Source organism: Coffea arabica, chromosome 1e, assembly GCF_036785885.1.
Source record: "Coffea arabica cultivar ET-39 chromosome 1e, Coffea Arabica ET-39 HiFi, whole genome shotgun sequence".
Lineage (NCBI taxonomy): Eukaryota > Viridiplantae > Streptophyta > Magnoliopsida > Gentianales > Rubiaceae > Coffea > Coffea arabica.
The window spans coordinates 49,170,861-49,186,271 of record NC_092311.1 but is presented as its reverse complement, the minus strand read 5'-3'; the positions used below and the strand labels follow the sequence as shown (position 1 = coordinate 49,186,271).

General features: G+C 38.6%; 3 protein-coding genes and 1 pseudogene across 3 annotated transcripts; 2 read left to right on the top strand and 2 right to left on the bottom strand.

The window, feature by feature from the left end:
• Positions 1-16: 16 nt before the first annotated feature.
• Positions 17-1,283, bottom strand: LOC113710512 (uncharacterized). Its single transcript, XM_027233564.2, has 4 exons — positions 883-1,283; positions 647-742; positions 286-423; positions 17-174 (listed from the first exon to the last, which is right to left on the bottom strand). The coding sequence occupies exons 1-4, from the start codon at positions 1,099-1,101 to the stop codon at positions 133-135; spliced, it is 495 nt and encodes a 164-aa protein (XP_027089365.1). The 5' UTR covers positions 1,102-1,283; the 3' UTR covers positions 17-132.
• A 3,474-nt stretch (positions 1,284-4,757) lies between these two features.
• Positions 4,758-7,402, top strand: LOC113710483 (protein GRAVITROPIC IN THE LIGHT 1). The gene is made up of 3 exons (XM_027233519.2): positions 4,758-5,028; positions 5,515-6,263; positions 6,385-7,402. The coding sequence occupies exons 1-3, from the start codon at positions 4,928-4,930 to the stop codon at positions 7,197-7,199; spliced, it is 1,665 nt and encodes a 554-aa protein (XP_027089320.2). The 5' UTR covers positions 4,758-4,927; the 3' UTR covers positions 7,200-7,402.
• A 159-nt stretch (positions 7,403-7,561) lies between these two features.
• LOC113710491 (mitochondrial uncoupling protein 2-like) lies at positions 7,562-10,852 on the bottom strand (annotated as a pseudogene).
• Positions 10,853-13,390: 2,538 nt separating this feature from the next.
• LOC113710475 (proliferating cell nuclear antigen) lies at positions 13,391-15,397 on the top strand. Its single transcript, XM_027233509.2, has 4 exons — positions 13,391-13,854; positions 14,431-14,583; positions 14,702-14,799; positions 14,884-15,397. The coding sequence occupies exons 1-4, from the start codon at positions 13,536-13,538 to the stop codon at positions 15,106-15,108; spliced, it is 795 nt and encodes a 264-aa protein (XP_027089310.1). The 5' UTR covers positions 13,391-13,535; the 3' UTR covers positions 15,109-15,397.
• The last annotated feature ends 14 nt before the right edge of the window (positions 15,398-15,411 follow it).

Sequence of the window (15,411 nt, the reverse complement as noted above, 5' to 3'; positions counted from 1 at the left end):
AGCACAAGAACATCCATCACTGGAAAGATTGCATTTATTTCGTCAGGAATTCAACAATAGCATAATATGAGAAATATCTCCAACGAAAGGATCATGTTCAGGAACAGGTCTTCAATGATCTATCATTCCCCTTCAGTTGTCACTCCTCTTGGGTTTGTCGGAGACGAAACCAGCCTGAAACCGGCAATCAACGAAAGTGAAATCAGACGACATCTTATCTGGAATACCAAACGGAAAATGGATATAGTTTAAAAGAAGCTTATTCAAAATGAAAGTAGTTACGACCTCATCAGCAGCTGCTGGAATCCATTCATTAGTCGCTGGATTTCCCTTGCAGGAGCCATGGTAATCTGTTGCAGAATCTGGTTCTAAGCTGAAGGATTTGCCTTTCATGCTCTCTATAGCAATGAATCCAGTTCCCGTCTGCAATTTCATTTTCAAGAGCAGAGGATTATTCATGTTTCATTTGGATGATTAGGGGAACATCACTAATTTTTCTATCAAGAAAGAAAAGAAGAAAATCTTTTTTTATATATATATATATACTCGAATGCTGGCTTTTTTTGTTTCTGATCTTGTTACTATTCGACCAGTTGAGGTAACCAAAATAATGTAGAGATGCAATGGAATCAAATCACGCTACTACCGTGTGATGTTGCTTGTCGATGCAGTTGAGATCTTTATAATACTCTGTTTCAACGAACTCCTCAGTTGCTTGGCTTCCACTGGTGCGCCCCAGTTTCTGCAACAATTGGACAGGACAGAAAAAAGAAACTAGCTCAAAACTTCTTGAGAACAAGTCTTAACAAGTTACAAGAACTAAGTAATAAGATCAAATTACAGATAGATTACTAGGTGGGTTTTGATGATGAAGAAAGTAACCTGAGGATCATTTTCAAGAAGTTGAAATCGAACGTGCTCAGGAATAACATCATCAGAACAAGAATCGGTGTAAGTTTTAGAATAGTCGCTGCGCTGAGGCTTGGTATGGCGCTTTGGAGCCATAGCATCAAAGTAATCTCTGGTGGACTCCTCCAGCTTTGCCTCTTCCTCCTTTGACACATGAACATCGCTGCGGTTCGGCCTCGTGCAACACTCCATTTTTCTTCTTCGGTCTTTTCTGATGAGAAGAAAAGAAGAAAGAGCAGGAACCACGTATTTCTTTGAAGAAGATGTTTTCTTCAATTAGTTGGAGTGGCCCTGAGCCTGACCCGGTGCAAGATATTTTTGGCAAGGCATTTAGATATTTTGGCAACACTTTAATTCCCGTGGGCCTCACCACGTTGAGGTGGAGTATAAAAATTGTAGTAGTCGGTGTTTCTGGAATTTTTTTTTTTTTTTTTCCAGTTGAAATGCTGACGGTTGGTTGGTTGGTTCTCAAGGGTCAAGTCGAACAGGAAGCTGGACCCCACCACATCGGTGGCATCTCTTTGTTGGATGGCTTTAGTCATGAGATCTGAACATGGTGCCGTGTTGCTGTTGCAGTCTAAGAAAATATCATGAAAAAAAATGGGGAGGAAAACTTCGTAAAAAGAAAAATAGAAAAATAAAAGAAGCTAGTATGTTCAAGATATGCAACCCTTGCATTTTTCCTCCAAACTTGTGCAATTTTGCGGCACACAACATGCAAGAAAGTGAGGAAAAATGCAGCAGTATTTTCTAACTTAACAAATATACACAAAAGAAAAAAAAAATAGCTAACTTTCCTACACTTTTTCTCGAGAAGGTTGTTTAAAATGTCCTTTATATTTTGTAAAATAAATTTTTTAGTCTTGAAACCTATTTATTCTTTTCCTAAAAAAATAAGATTCGACCCAATCTATATTCGTTTTTGTTACTAAAAAAGTGAAATCTAATATTTTTGTACGTAAAAAATGACTGTATATAGGTCACATGGTGATTTTATACTAAAAAGTGATCAAATTTTATCGATTTAATTACATAAGGGTGATAAAATTATCATTTTAAAGATGAACGATGAACAAAATATGGAGGGACATTGCGAATGATTTTGCTCTTTTCCTTGTAAATAAATGCTACCGAAAGTCCCCAGACATAATTGTTGCATTATTTTCCGCCTTCGCCTGCTGTGGAGGGCCTACAACAGCCCATTGTACCCGCTCCAGTTATCTCCACAGCTAATGGTGGCTCTTCAAACTTCGCAGCACCAGCTTGCAGGTTCCAGCTCTTCTCCGCCAGATGAGTTGCACTTCTAGATTCACTTTTGCCCTTTTTTTTTTTTTTTTTTTAATTATTGTGACTCAACTGGCACTAGTGGCTTTGCAAGATTTTGCAAATTATTGGACCATTACACGACGAAGACTAACTGTTGAGGATTTCTTCACAAATAAGCCCACGTAGGCCTAGGAGCTGCCTAGTGGCCACGCAACGCGTTGAGAGTTCACATCCATCCCGTAGGGCTTCAATCTAACTCAAAAAGATGTTCCTTCTGTCCAAGGCCCGCCTCTTAACCCATTCAGATCCAAAAGGGCCTTCCAAAACGTGATACGGGTACTGGGGGAGGTCCATGACCATCTCAGTGTCTCATTGTTGGGCGGGTACCATATTCACGCGTGTGGACGTATTCTCTCGTTTTATTGCCTCAAGATTCCTGCTGGTGACTAAGTCACGCTGTCTTTTTAAGATTAGGCCCCGGCACGGTGTATATGAATCACGTGAAAAACTCAAAAAACAATAACGAGACTCCGTAATTGCAATGAATCTCATTAGCTTGAGCACTTTAGAAAGTTTTTGGTTGATGCAAATATAATAGACCGTGTTTTATATTTTTATCAGCACAAATCTCATTTATGGCACGACAAATGCAAGTGCAATTGAAGTTAATTGTGTAGAAACTATCATCCTTGATAGTTGATATTATAAGGGTGAAAAAAAAAGATATAATAAGGAAAAATGGTTTCATTTTGCAAAAGGTGACGGACAATCGCACTCAATTTTATGTTCTTTGCAAATAGTACTTGGCTAGTTGGTTGCCGATGATTTCAAGAATATGTATTTCCTTAATTATAATGGCAATCGAAACTGGACTCACTCAGACTTTTCTTTTATCAACAAAAAAAAAATGGTAGATCCTGTTGCTAGGGGACACATTGCGAAAACTGAGGGATGTGATTGGAGAGGGTGAATCTTTTTTTTTGTCAGCAACGATACATGTGTATAACCTACTCTATCCTAATCTAGGGGGGAGGGGGAGCCTAAGGAGGCTGTTGTAAGGACTAGTGGGTATACAGACCCAACTAGACCAAGGGAGTGCTATGGCACAATCCTTAGATTTTTTTCGCTGCTGGTGAGGTTTGAACCCGATTGGAGAGGGTGAATCGTCGAAGTGTTTCTTTAACTTGTTGAACTTGTCAAATATAGTAGTGCGTGTTTCAGGGGATGCTCGCTTGCAGCATGTTAGCATTTCAATGCCTGGCCTTAAATGAAAATTAATACTCCACTTGTCGATTTAGGAGGACCGAAGAGATACTCACCATAACCCAGCTTAAGCCTGATCATCCGAGTTCTCCAAGTTTGGCTGGTACCCATCTCAAGTACTCCTGCAGGTTTATATATATATATATATATATATTGAACATCTTTTATCTTGATTTACAAGTGATCGGGCTTCAGATTATCAGAACCTTCTTAGTGTTCAAATAATTCAACTTACATATTAATGAACAAATACACTACTAATAAAGTACAGCACCTTCCTGTTGTCTTTTCATGGAGAGCCATATGCATTAGTTCCACTCCAAACTCTATAAATACTAGTAAAATATTTATTCACCTTTCCTCAGTGCCCTCAGAGTTGCTATAAATTTATCCCCCCCCCCTCCCCAAAGACTCTCTGGGTTCAGTTCACAACTTGCCCACACTGATCTAGCCATCTTCAACTATGTTTTCTAGCGTGTTACTTCGCTCATTCCGATGCGACAAGTCAAGGTAATGGATTGGTGTCTGCATGAGTTTGTTCTAGAGTTCCAATTTCTTTTTCTTTTTTTTTTAAATTTTTTTTTTTGTGGCCTCGAAATTTACACTGTTAGCTACACTTGTAAAATTGATGAAACTCTTACCTCTTGAAAACACTGCTCTAAAGGGTATGTTTGCAATTGCATCAAAGATTCTTAAGTGCCAAAGGACTAGATTTTACGAGTCACAAGATGCTCCGATCCTTAAATTTTTGCCAGTGATCAATTGATCGTGGAAATGAGTTTAGCCAATTTTGGATTTTGGGACTACGGGGGGAGGGGGAGCGGGGACCGACCATCACTTGTTCTGCCTCCAATTACCAAGTTAATTAAGTTTCTTCCTCCATGGGGATTGGCTACTAAAATTCTGATATTTGTAGTACTACTATTAGTGAATCGACCATGTTCCATGAGGACAGAAAGAAACGTTTCACCAAACCTGCCTGCCAATACGTACTATTATATGAACTCCTGCCTGCGGGCTTGATCATTTTTTTCACCCGACATTTGGTGCTCATTATTGCATTATTTCAAAGAAGTTTACATCATCATTCTTAGCCTCATGGCGTGGCAAATACACGAAAGTAGTTTCTACTCATACATCGTAAATTATACTGTTGAAACGAAGGGTTCTCTAATTGCCTTTGCTAATAGCTGATGGAGCACTACTATCTTCTATTTTTGGAGGACAACATGCTGTAGCTACAGGGCCCTATTTAACGTAACTTTTTCCAAATAGTAGACTGTGTTTACACCTCAAATTTGGGAGTTCTCAAAACCAAAATACTCTAATAACCAAACGGGCTTTCGAAGCAATAATTCATTTAAATTTTCTTTATCTTATGGGATAATTCAGAGAAGCATCAAAATGTATTCCGAAATATGATTGTGTAAACTGAATCTGCAGAAAGAAGAGAGGACATGGGAGCCGTGATGAAACTCAAGTGCCAGAGATGCAGCTATCCTACAGTTTTCCAGTCAATCGGGATCACCTCACCAAACGCCCTACAAAGTTTTCTCTACGATCTGACATCCCTCAACTGAAAAGCAACTGGTTCGCCCTCTTACCCCTCTTCTCCTCCTCCTCAGCTAATCAACTCTTCATTACTTTGCCCTAAAGCTTTAGTAGTATTAGGTAGTATGATTCTGTAGTATTACACTGCTCAGTGAGTGTGAGAATGCATTTGTCCAACCACAAATCTCTGTTGATTCTCTCAGTTTTCTTAAGCTACTTACCCGTCCCATTGAACAGACAAAACAACCAAGACAAAAGCTCATTGATTTTTTTTTTTTTTTCATTTCCAGCACATGTAAGTTGTAGTATTCCTATAGGACTATCTTTTTTTTTTTTTTTTTGGATAAGTCGGTAATACATTCCCCACATTCCCACCATAAATCTAAACCGAGCCTCTACTGGGAAGAGAAGAAAAAAAAAAAAAAATCTATACAAAGCAAATGCTTTGACTCGTTGACTAATCCTGCTCGTCTACTACTACTCACATTTTTAACTGATGCCACTGCCCACTCGAGTGACTGGCAGCCCGAGTCCCACAAACTCAGTCAGGATCAACAAAATGTCCGCCACCACAACCAAGGTCTCCAACTTCTCCGATCTAATCCAACGTGTCACCGCCAACTGCTTACTCAACCCCCTCGGCTCCATCCGCCACGCCGACGATGCCACTGTTCTTCACTCCCCCGACGACTCCGACGACGACAACTTCAAAACTCAGGAAGATGAAGAACAAGACGTGGACGAAGAAGACGATGACCGCTACGATGTGGGTGACGGAGGAGATTCGCTGAAGAATTGGGATGTGAAAAGGAACAACAGCAAAGGGGACCGAAATTGTGGCCCGAGAAATGAGAGAGTTATCCAGATGGAAATGCTGATTGGCGAAGTGTTCGAGGCGGCTTCCGCGATGAAGCGGGCGTACGTTAGCCTGCAGGAGGCGCACTGCCCCTGGGATCCGGATAAAATGCGCGTTGCGGACGTGGCTGTGGTTGCTGAGCTGCGGAGGATCGGGGTGTTGAGGGAGAGGTTCAGGAGGAGTCTTGGGAATACTGGAGGAGGGAGAGGGGGGTGGAAGGTAGGGGCGGCGACGCTGAGGGAGGTGGTGGCGCCGTACGAGGCGGCGTTGGAGGAGTTGAAGAGGGAAGTGAAGGCTAAGGATGTGGAGATTGAGAACTTAAGAGAGAAGTTTAAAACGGCGTCGTCGCTGAGCGGCAGTGGCAGCGGTGTAAGGAAAGGCAGCAAGTCAAAGAGAAAAGTCAGCTGTAGTAGTCAAGGTGACAGGATCCTATTCCAAATACTACCCTTTGCTAAATGACATGTTTACCCTCGTTTCTTTGCATGTATCTCAGATTGTGCCATTCGTTGTTTGACTACGAATTTTTTTTTCCGATGCAGTTGCAGGCCTGGCACCGTCACCGGCGCCGGAGATATTTGAATCGACAATGAGCTCAGTAAAGGAAACTGCTAAATCATTCACGGCAATGCTCCTTTCCCTGATGCGTTCAGCTCATTGGGACATCACAGCCGCTGTGAGATCCATCGAAGCTGCTTCTTTCTCCAGCAATGCCTCCCCGACTACACCCACCCCCACCACCTTTCCGGACTCCATAGTCGGAGCCAACCACGCTAAGTACGCTTTAGAATCCTATGTTAACCGGAAAATGTTTCAGGGGTTCGACCACGAGACCTTTTACATGGACGGCAGCCTCTCCTCATTGATCCATCCCGACCAGCACCGTCGCGATTGCTTCACTCAGTACCGCGACATGAAAGCCATGGACCCAATTGAACTGTTAGGGATACTTCCAACTTGCAGCTTCGGGAACTTCTGTTTCAAGAAGTATTTGGCAATTGTTCATCCCAAAATGGAGGAATCGTTATTCGGGGACTTGGAGCAGCGCCGCCTAGTTTTGGCCGGAAACCACCCCAGGAGTCAATTTTATGGGGAGTTTTTGGGCCTTGCTAAGGCAGTTTGGCTGCTACATTTGCTGGCATTTTCGATGGACCCACCGCCTAGTCATTTTGAGGCGGCTAAGGGAGCTGATTTCCATCCGCAGTATATGGACAGTGTGGCGAGGGTTCCAGGTGGTGGACGAATGGGTGCGGGCGTGCCTCAGGTGGTGGGCTTTCCGGTGAGCCCCGGGTTTAAACTTGGAAATGGGTCGCTAATTAAAGCCAGGGTATACGTCGTTCCCAAGAACGGGTATTGAATTTGTACTACTATTTAGCCTAGTTAAAACTTAGAAGACATGGACGAGGTCGAGCTCTGAGGTGCTTCGGTTATGGGAGTTTTCTTGGCTATAGTAGATTCAAGTCTTCAGTCAGTAGATTTGTTTAAGGATGCATAATTCCTCTGTATCTTAAGAGAATTAATCACTCTGTTGTAAGATTGATGAAGCTGTAGCGTTTAGCACTTGAATGTTTCTTATTTGTTCGCTCGATGCTCGGGGTATTGCAAAGATCACTCCTGATAGAATTGGAAGAGCCTCTAGAGCTCTCTCAGTTTTTGGGCATGGAACCTGGAAAGCTCATACAGATACCCTGCATGAAAAATTATCTCATAAGATCAGAATAATCTGAATATACAAATCCTCCACTATTAAGTACAGTATATTGGTATACAGGGTTAAGTTGAAACAAAAGAATTGCATCACGATATGTCTCAAATATCTCGCATTCTTCAATTCTAGAAATATTGTTGAAAGCGGTAATTCTCTTTGCTGTGTCGAAAGCTTTTCCAACGAGTATATACTACTATGCAATGTTGTCACAGCTAATACGGACAAGAAGGAATTCACTTTTATTGACATCCGCATTTGTGCTCCTTCATGATCTTTGAATAAGCAGAGACCCCCCGCAGAAAGAAATGCTCCTTATCAATTGAATGATGAACAGTCAGATGCAGGAGAGGACCCTCTCTCTCACTCTCACCCCGCAGAGAGATGACAGCTCCTCAAAACTCAAGGAGGTGATTTGGTTTAAATTACTCACAAAAATAGTTTCTTGACCTGTCATGGAGAGAAGTAATAAATATGATTGTTATTAGTTGGTTTGTGGATAGGAGCGCCAGCAGCCAGTACCAGAGTTCAAAGAAGCAAGGACCAAGATGCAGCCAAATTTCTAATGGTTGACAGAAAAATTATTCCAGAAGCACCATACTAGTTATAATATAGTAGAGAGAGGAATGAGCAGTTTCTGTTTGTGACGAAGAAACTAAATTCTTTACTGGATAAAATCTTTTACAACTCATCAAACTAAACCGGTCTTTGGAGCATCAACCCATTGATAAAAGGAGATCTTAAACATTATTTTCAATAGGTTAAAAACATATAACAACTTATGCTGAATAGAGAAGCAACCTTCCTAAGGCGGAAGTATCACTTACCTGCTCAAGAGTTAAGAACATGATGGCATTCCATAGACCTAGTCGCCCAAAGTTGGGTAAGAAGCCCTTATAAAAAGCAAAAGGCCCCTGCAAAATTTTTTATCAGAAGACATTAGCTAGCCGGAGAAATAGATCTGTCGCAATAGTACATCTAGTATCCAAATTTTTGCTCCAGATCAACCAGAGTGTGCTTCATCATAACTGAACAAGACACTGAAGACTAAGAGCACATAGCTGTCCCCAGCACAACAGCGGATGAACTTAATCATCTAAAAACATTTCACTGATAGCAACAGAGACCATGACCGAATACAGCAGTACCACATCCAAATTCGTATAACTAGATTTGAAGGAATAGAAAAAGGAAGAAAGATGATTTTTAGACAATTGTTTGATGACTGCAGAAAGATGAAAATACTGCAACTTTGTCACAGTTAAATGAGAAACGAAAAAGTAGAGGCAATACGTACCTCATTTTTCAAAGTTTTGAAAAAACAATCCAAGGTGCTTTTGTAGATTGAATCTCCCATCATTCTAGATTTTACCTGGAAAAATATCACCAAAGCTTAGATTCAAAATAAGTTTGTCAACAGTAATGTCAAGGAGTAGACTTAAATCCATGCTAGGAATGCTTCAAGTTTTTGCAAGAACGTATACAGGTTTTCAGAAACAATCATGCTCATCACCATTTTGTTTATACATATCTCATGCCAGTAACAATCGTCTCAAGCAAACTGTGCTTCTATTGGTACTTAAACAAGTTTGACACCATCGACACTTTCCTTATATTTCTTGCATGCCATAATAGACCCTGTTATATTTGTGCTTTTCCCTAGACAGTTTTACTAAAAGATCTTAATATTGTAACCCACATCACTCCACAGGAATAACACTTTGCAGAGAAAAGAGCTACAAAAGCAGCTTGATGCTGACACAGGGATGCCGTATTCACTGCCTAGCATAACTGCAACAAGTGTCTGAGCAAACGTAACTTACAACGTCAACAGGAGACCCAATGCAGACAGCAAAAAAACCTGCCCCTAAACCGGCTAGAAGATGGGTTAAAACATTGTCTGAAAATCCTGGAAATTTCAAAATGGTCTACAAGGAAAGAAACAGAATGGACAAGTTAGAATGCAGATTAAGAACTGATTATGAGAAGCAATCACATATTCTAAATCAAGTAACAAAATCGAGGTTACCTCTTTCACATGATCATAGCTAGCTAGCTCAGCTGCATTGATGATTGCATTTCTAGCAATATTTGGCCCAAGCCCTGTCCATAAAGCTGCCAGTCCTTCCTATTCATTTTTGTTGGCTAAATGAATAACTAAGAAAGCATTTAACCAACGACCACATATAACTGTATGTGGTTAGATACTTATCAGCAATTTCACCTGTTTGGCAATGGTATAATAAGCATCCAAAGCTCCAGAGTAGCGCCTAGGCACTCCAACAGGCATCTTTCCTTCAGCCTGAAGCCGAACTTTCACAAGATCAGTTGGATTAGCAACAGCAATTGCTATAGCACCTTTTTATGAACAGAAAAAGAAATCAATACAACTCATACATCAAACATAGTAAATCCAGTTCAACTCACACGAAACAAGAGCTAACTCACCAGTTACCAAAGCAGCAAGTACTTTATTAAACAGAAACATCTTCTATAGCATTACTCCCAACTAAGAATGCCTTAACCTGTCCGACGTGTACAAAATAGCATGCCAAAATTAATACATACAACCATGTGTCTAAAAATTTTAAGCAAAAACAACTCACACCGAAAACTTACAGGCTCGTATAAGCCGATTCTTAGACCGCCATAGAGACACTGACGGTGTAATCCCGGTATAATTCCTTTCCAAAGCGCTAAAAGACCTTCTTCCTTGGCAATAGTCACAACTGTACCTAACAATCCCTTGTACTTTGAGCCACCACCCCCAGCCTCCCCACTAATGGCAGCTCTCTTTTCTAATTGTAGCCTAACTTTAGCTGTGTCCAAGGGAATAGTACACAACTGCAGGCATAATCAACAAATTCACCAAAGGAAAAAAAACAATAAAACAAAAAGAAAATTAAGATCAACGTATCCACATTTAAATGTGAAATCTGAATCTAACAGCATTGAGCATTGGTAGTCAGCGCTGAAATGGAATTTGCACAGACGAGCTGTAAGTATGTCATTTTACCTAGTAATTTACCTTTCAGAACGTAGAAACGTAAATGTTGAAAGAGTTTACTACTAAGAAAAACAAGAGTTACCTCGGCAAAACAAGCGGCGAAGGCGCTGCTGAGGAAGATTCCGGCGAAGGAGATCTCGAATGGATCCGCCATTGCCGGAGGAGATACCGAGTCGAATTAATCAGGGTGCGGACTAGGAGATCCAAATAATAATAATGATGATTGAGATTTGAGAGTAAGTTATAAAGAAAGTGATTGCGAGCGCTTAAAAACTCGTGCATTTGATTTTGATAGTTAAATTTGATACAAGACAGGACTCTCCCAAAATTCTACTGTACTACGCTAATCTCATTACAGATGACTTAAAAATACTCATTATTTTTAGTAAATTTTTTATAAATAAAATTTGGGGAATACATGTACATGTGACAACCTATGCTGGAGTTGTTTGCTTTTCTTCAACTAATTATGGGGCGTTTGGAATATTTATTGAGTAAATCTTATATACACACAAACAGTGTATCTTTTTAAGTCAGTAAATTTTATAAGCTTGCCAATCAGGTCATATAAGATGGATTTTCATAAATTTAGACTTAACTAATTTAATTTGTAACACTTTCGAGTTTCGAATTATGAGTTTCGGGTTAATAAATATGATGATCATATTCAACTCATAAAATATTCATATTTTTGAACCTTATTCGCGTTTAACCCAAATTCACTTATTGCTCCTCAAATTTCTTAATATAATTACTATAACTATTAAGTTGTAAAACTAATTTAACATTCACAGGATTATAATATTAAAATTAAACATGAACAAGTAATAGTTTTTAAAAAGTATATAAATCAAGAATTTTTTTACAATATTATATCTAATTCGTTCAAAATACATGAAAAATAGTAATAAAACATGCGGCCATAAACCAATACATCTTCAAAAGTTGAAACTTTTTCATAACTTTGTGATTTGAATCAAAACATGCTTGATAATTTGTGTTTTTAGACCAAAAATAAATTAATCAATATTATGCTAACACAAAAATTTACTCAACCAATAAGAAAAGTTAGAATTTCAGTTATGCATTACTAATATTGGCTCTCAAGAAAACTAGTAAAAGAGTTTTTAAATGTATTTTTGTATTTTTATAATTTGTATATATTTAACATTTAGCAATAATATATTTGGATATATAATTATGTATAATATCAAAATATAAATTATATATAAATGTAATTTAAGGGTTGGGACTATATCGGATTTGGGTCTAATAAGGCTTGAGCTCATTTCATATTTAATTTGGGCATAATTTTTAGATTTAAATTCAAATCCGTTCACTAAAAGGTCGGGCTCATTGGACTTGTTTTCGGGCTTAACGAGCTAAGTTTAGGTTAATCCGACCTCATTGACAATCCTAATACACTATCACCATTGAATCCATTACATATGTGTAAATTTTGAATTTCAAATTCAAATATTACAACTCCATTTTGATTGGTCTATTTTTCAAAAATAAAATTTTCAAATATAATGTTATAATAATATACAAACAAAAACAAGTTGAAAAACATTTCATTCATATAATACATCAAATATTTCAAAAATTAATACAATTGATTAATTTTTGCCTACACTGACAGTGTATAATTTTTCCTATATACTGTCAGCATTAGATGAATAACAATTATGCAAAATTGGAATTTGAAATTCAACTTTTGTACATATATTATGAATTAAATGGTGATAGTGTATATACTATCAATATATATAAAATTTACTCTTTATTTAATGAAATTATTTGCATCAGTCTTCATCGTGATGGGATGGAAGTGGAACCAAAAGCAGCCCCCTGCTCGGCAACAAACTTTCATTTGCTTTGCCAAGCAGGAACGGTTGTCAAATGAAAGCAACAACTTTGACTTAAAAAAGAAAAAATGAAAGCAACACAAGACAGGGAAGAAGGGAGTGCGAAATTGTGAAGTGCCAGCAGGAGATTGTTTGGTCTTAGAAATTGACTTGACGCTTCGAAATTATAGGTAACTCGGTCAAGCCTTATGATCATAGCTAAATCTATTATTCTAAAATCAATTGATACCACGAATATACTACAGAAGTCTGCAAATTTTTGTGATGTAAATTAAATCACGTTAGATGATTTCTAACGATCCTGTTAATGAATTTCGCTTTTATATAGTAAAAAAAATAAATGTGTGTGATGTGTGGGGCTTTTGCAAATGAATGATTACTAAAGAGAGACATTGATATATGCCAGGGTATGGCGACCTTCTTGGCTTGTCCAGGGTTCGAGTCCCGCTGTTAACGTGTTCGGTGTGGAGTGGAGCCTCCTCTCCCGGGCCACAGGGGATTAGTCGGACCCTGTAAGGATTGACCCGGACACCCATGTGTTGACAAAAAAAAAAAAAATCTTTTTCAGGTCATAAGAGTTAAATTATTCATTGCGGATTGATCAACCCAAGAAACAAATCCAAATAGAAGATGCAACAATTGCGTGGGTGACAATAAATCATGTTCATTTTAGTAACCAATGGGAGAATCACTTTGGTTAAGCCCAAACCATTGCTCAAATTGTAGCCCGCTAGCGCTTTCCTGGATTGTTACCGCAGCCTAATAAGTGGACCTGGCCCAAACTTCACGCTGAGGACTTCCAAATCAGTATATGGCGGGAATTCTAATCGTCTACCAAATTGGGCACCACTCAAATCCCGCCATCTCACAAAAAGGTTTCTTTAAACAAAAATAAATTTTTAAAATGCCCTTTAGTCCCTACTGGTATTAAAATTCCAAAGCACGCTTCCCCCATTACTTTCAGTGCTGTATATAAACCCCCGCTAATATTTCCCTCCCACTTTTTCCCACTTTCCCTCCTTCAAAAAAAAAAAAAAGAAAAAAGAAAAAAGAACTCTCCGGCCCTCTGTACAACCTAACCCTAGCCATTTCCCTCTGAATTTCCCTTCAGAGATGTTTGAATTAAGGCTTGTTCAGGGTAGTTTGTTGAAGAAGGTTCTGGACGCCATAAAAGATTTGGTGAACGATGCGAATTTCGACTGTTCCTCGAGTGGCTTCTCCTTGCAAGCCATGGACTCCAGCCACGTCGCGCTGGTGGCTCTGCTGCTCAGATCCGAAGGCTTTGAGCACTACCGCTGTGACCGTAATTTTTCCATGGGGATGAATCTTAACAATATGGCTAAGATGCTCAAGTGCGCCGGAAACGATGACATCATCACCATTAAAGGCGACGATGGCAGTGATACTGTTACCTTCATGTTTGAAAGTCCCAGTAAGTTTTCTATTTTGGTATTTCTATGTTTTCTTTGAAAAAAATTGACTATGTATTTTCTGAATCTTTCATATTTACAGTTTGTTAAATTAACAGAAAAAAATGTAATTATTGAAAAATCAGATGGGAAATCATATTAATTGCAATTTAGATGCTGAAAACGATGTGCATGTAAAGACTAGATTCTGATGATTCATATATTGAAATGAAGTGATGTTTATAAATCTTTTTTTTTTTTTTGTTGCGGGGAATACATGGTTTATCGGGGAGTTACCACAATATTGCTTGTTTCTATTTAAATAAAAAAAACGTTGATACTTTTTTTTCCAAAATATATAAGTTCGTGATTTAAAAGTAGACTTCAAAGTTGTTCCCTTCTTTGATTTTTCCTTTCGCTGCTCCTCCGCTTGCCTCAAATCCTTCTTCCTGTGATTTTCTAGGATGGGTTTATTGTCATCTGTGTGTGTGTGTGATTTTTTTGTTTGGCATGGTTAATATTCAATACAGTATTTGTTTTTGGTGGTTAACATATTGCGTCAACTGATTTTCTTTGGTTATGTTGTCATGGATTTGAAGCTCAAGATAAGATAGCTGATTTTGAAATGAAGCTTATGGACATCGACAGTGAGCACCTTGGAATTCCAGAAGCAGAGTACCAGGCTATTGTTAGGATGCCTTCGGCTGAGTTTGCTAGAATTTGTAAAGATCTCAGCAGTATCGGTGATACAGGTACTTTTATTAGTAGAAGTCACCAATAAGCTAAACGTGTCAACCTTGGTTAGGCTTTTGTATTTGATATAGGGGTTGGTCCGTTTTGTATTTACTTACTTTTTTGGGTGTTTTGCAGTTGTGATATCTGTGACAAAAGAAGGTGTAAAATTTTCAACAAGAGGTGATATTGGGTCTGCTAATATTGTTTGCCGGCAGAATACAACTGTTGACAAGGTACATTATTTTGTGAGAATTTTACTGCTTTTGTCAGTTTATGCTCTGTTATTGGATTTTATTTGTTTTTGTCATTATTTTCAGCCAGAGGAAGCAACTGTTATAGAAATGAATGATCCAGTGTCCTTGACATTTGCCCTTAGGTATTTGAACTCTTTTACCAAGGCAAGCCCATTGTCTAACACAGTAACCATCAGTTTGTCTTCAGAGCTTCCTGTAGTTGTTGAGTACAAGATTGCAGAGATGGGTTATATAAGATTTTACCTGGCGCCTAAGATTGAAGAGGATGAAGAAGAGACAAAGCCTTGAGTTTGAATGCTCCAGCAGCAGCATTTTCAATCTCTGCTGATGCTGTCTCTGCCACAACTTTTCTTAATCTTGTTTACTTGAGAATTCAGCTCTTAGTGGATAGTTTATATGACTTTCATTGTTAAATAGTCTGTTATGCTTGAGTTTATTAGAGTTTCATTTTCTTTTTTGTTTTCGAAATTTGTTGTAATTGCGTTTTCTCTTTTTCCTTTGCTTTTGTGTTTTCTAAATTTGTTGTAGTTGTTTTTGTTTCTTCGAATCAGTAAATTTCTTTCACTCTTTATCTTAATGGTTTTCGCACTA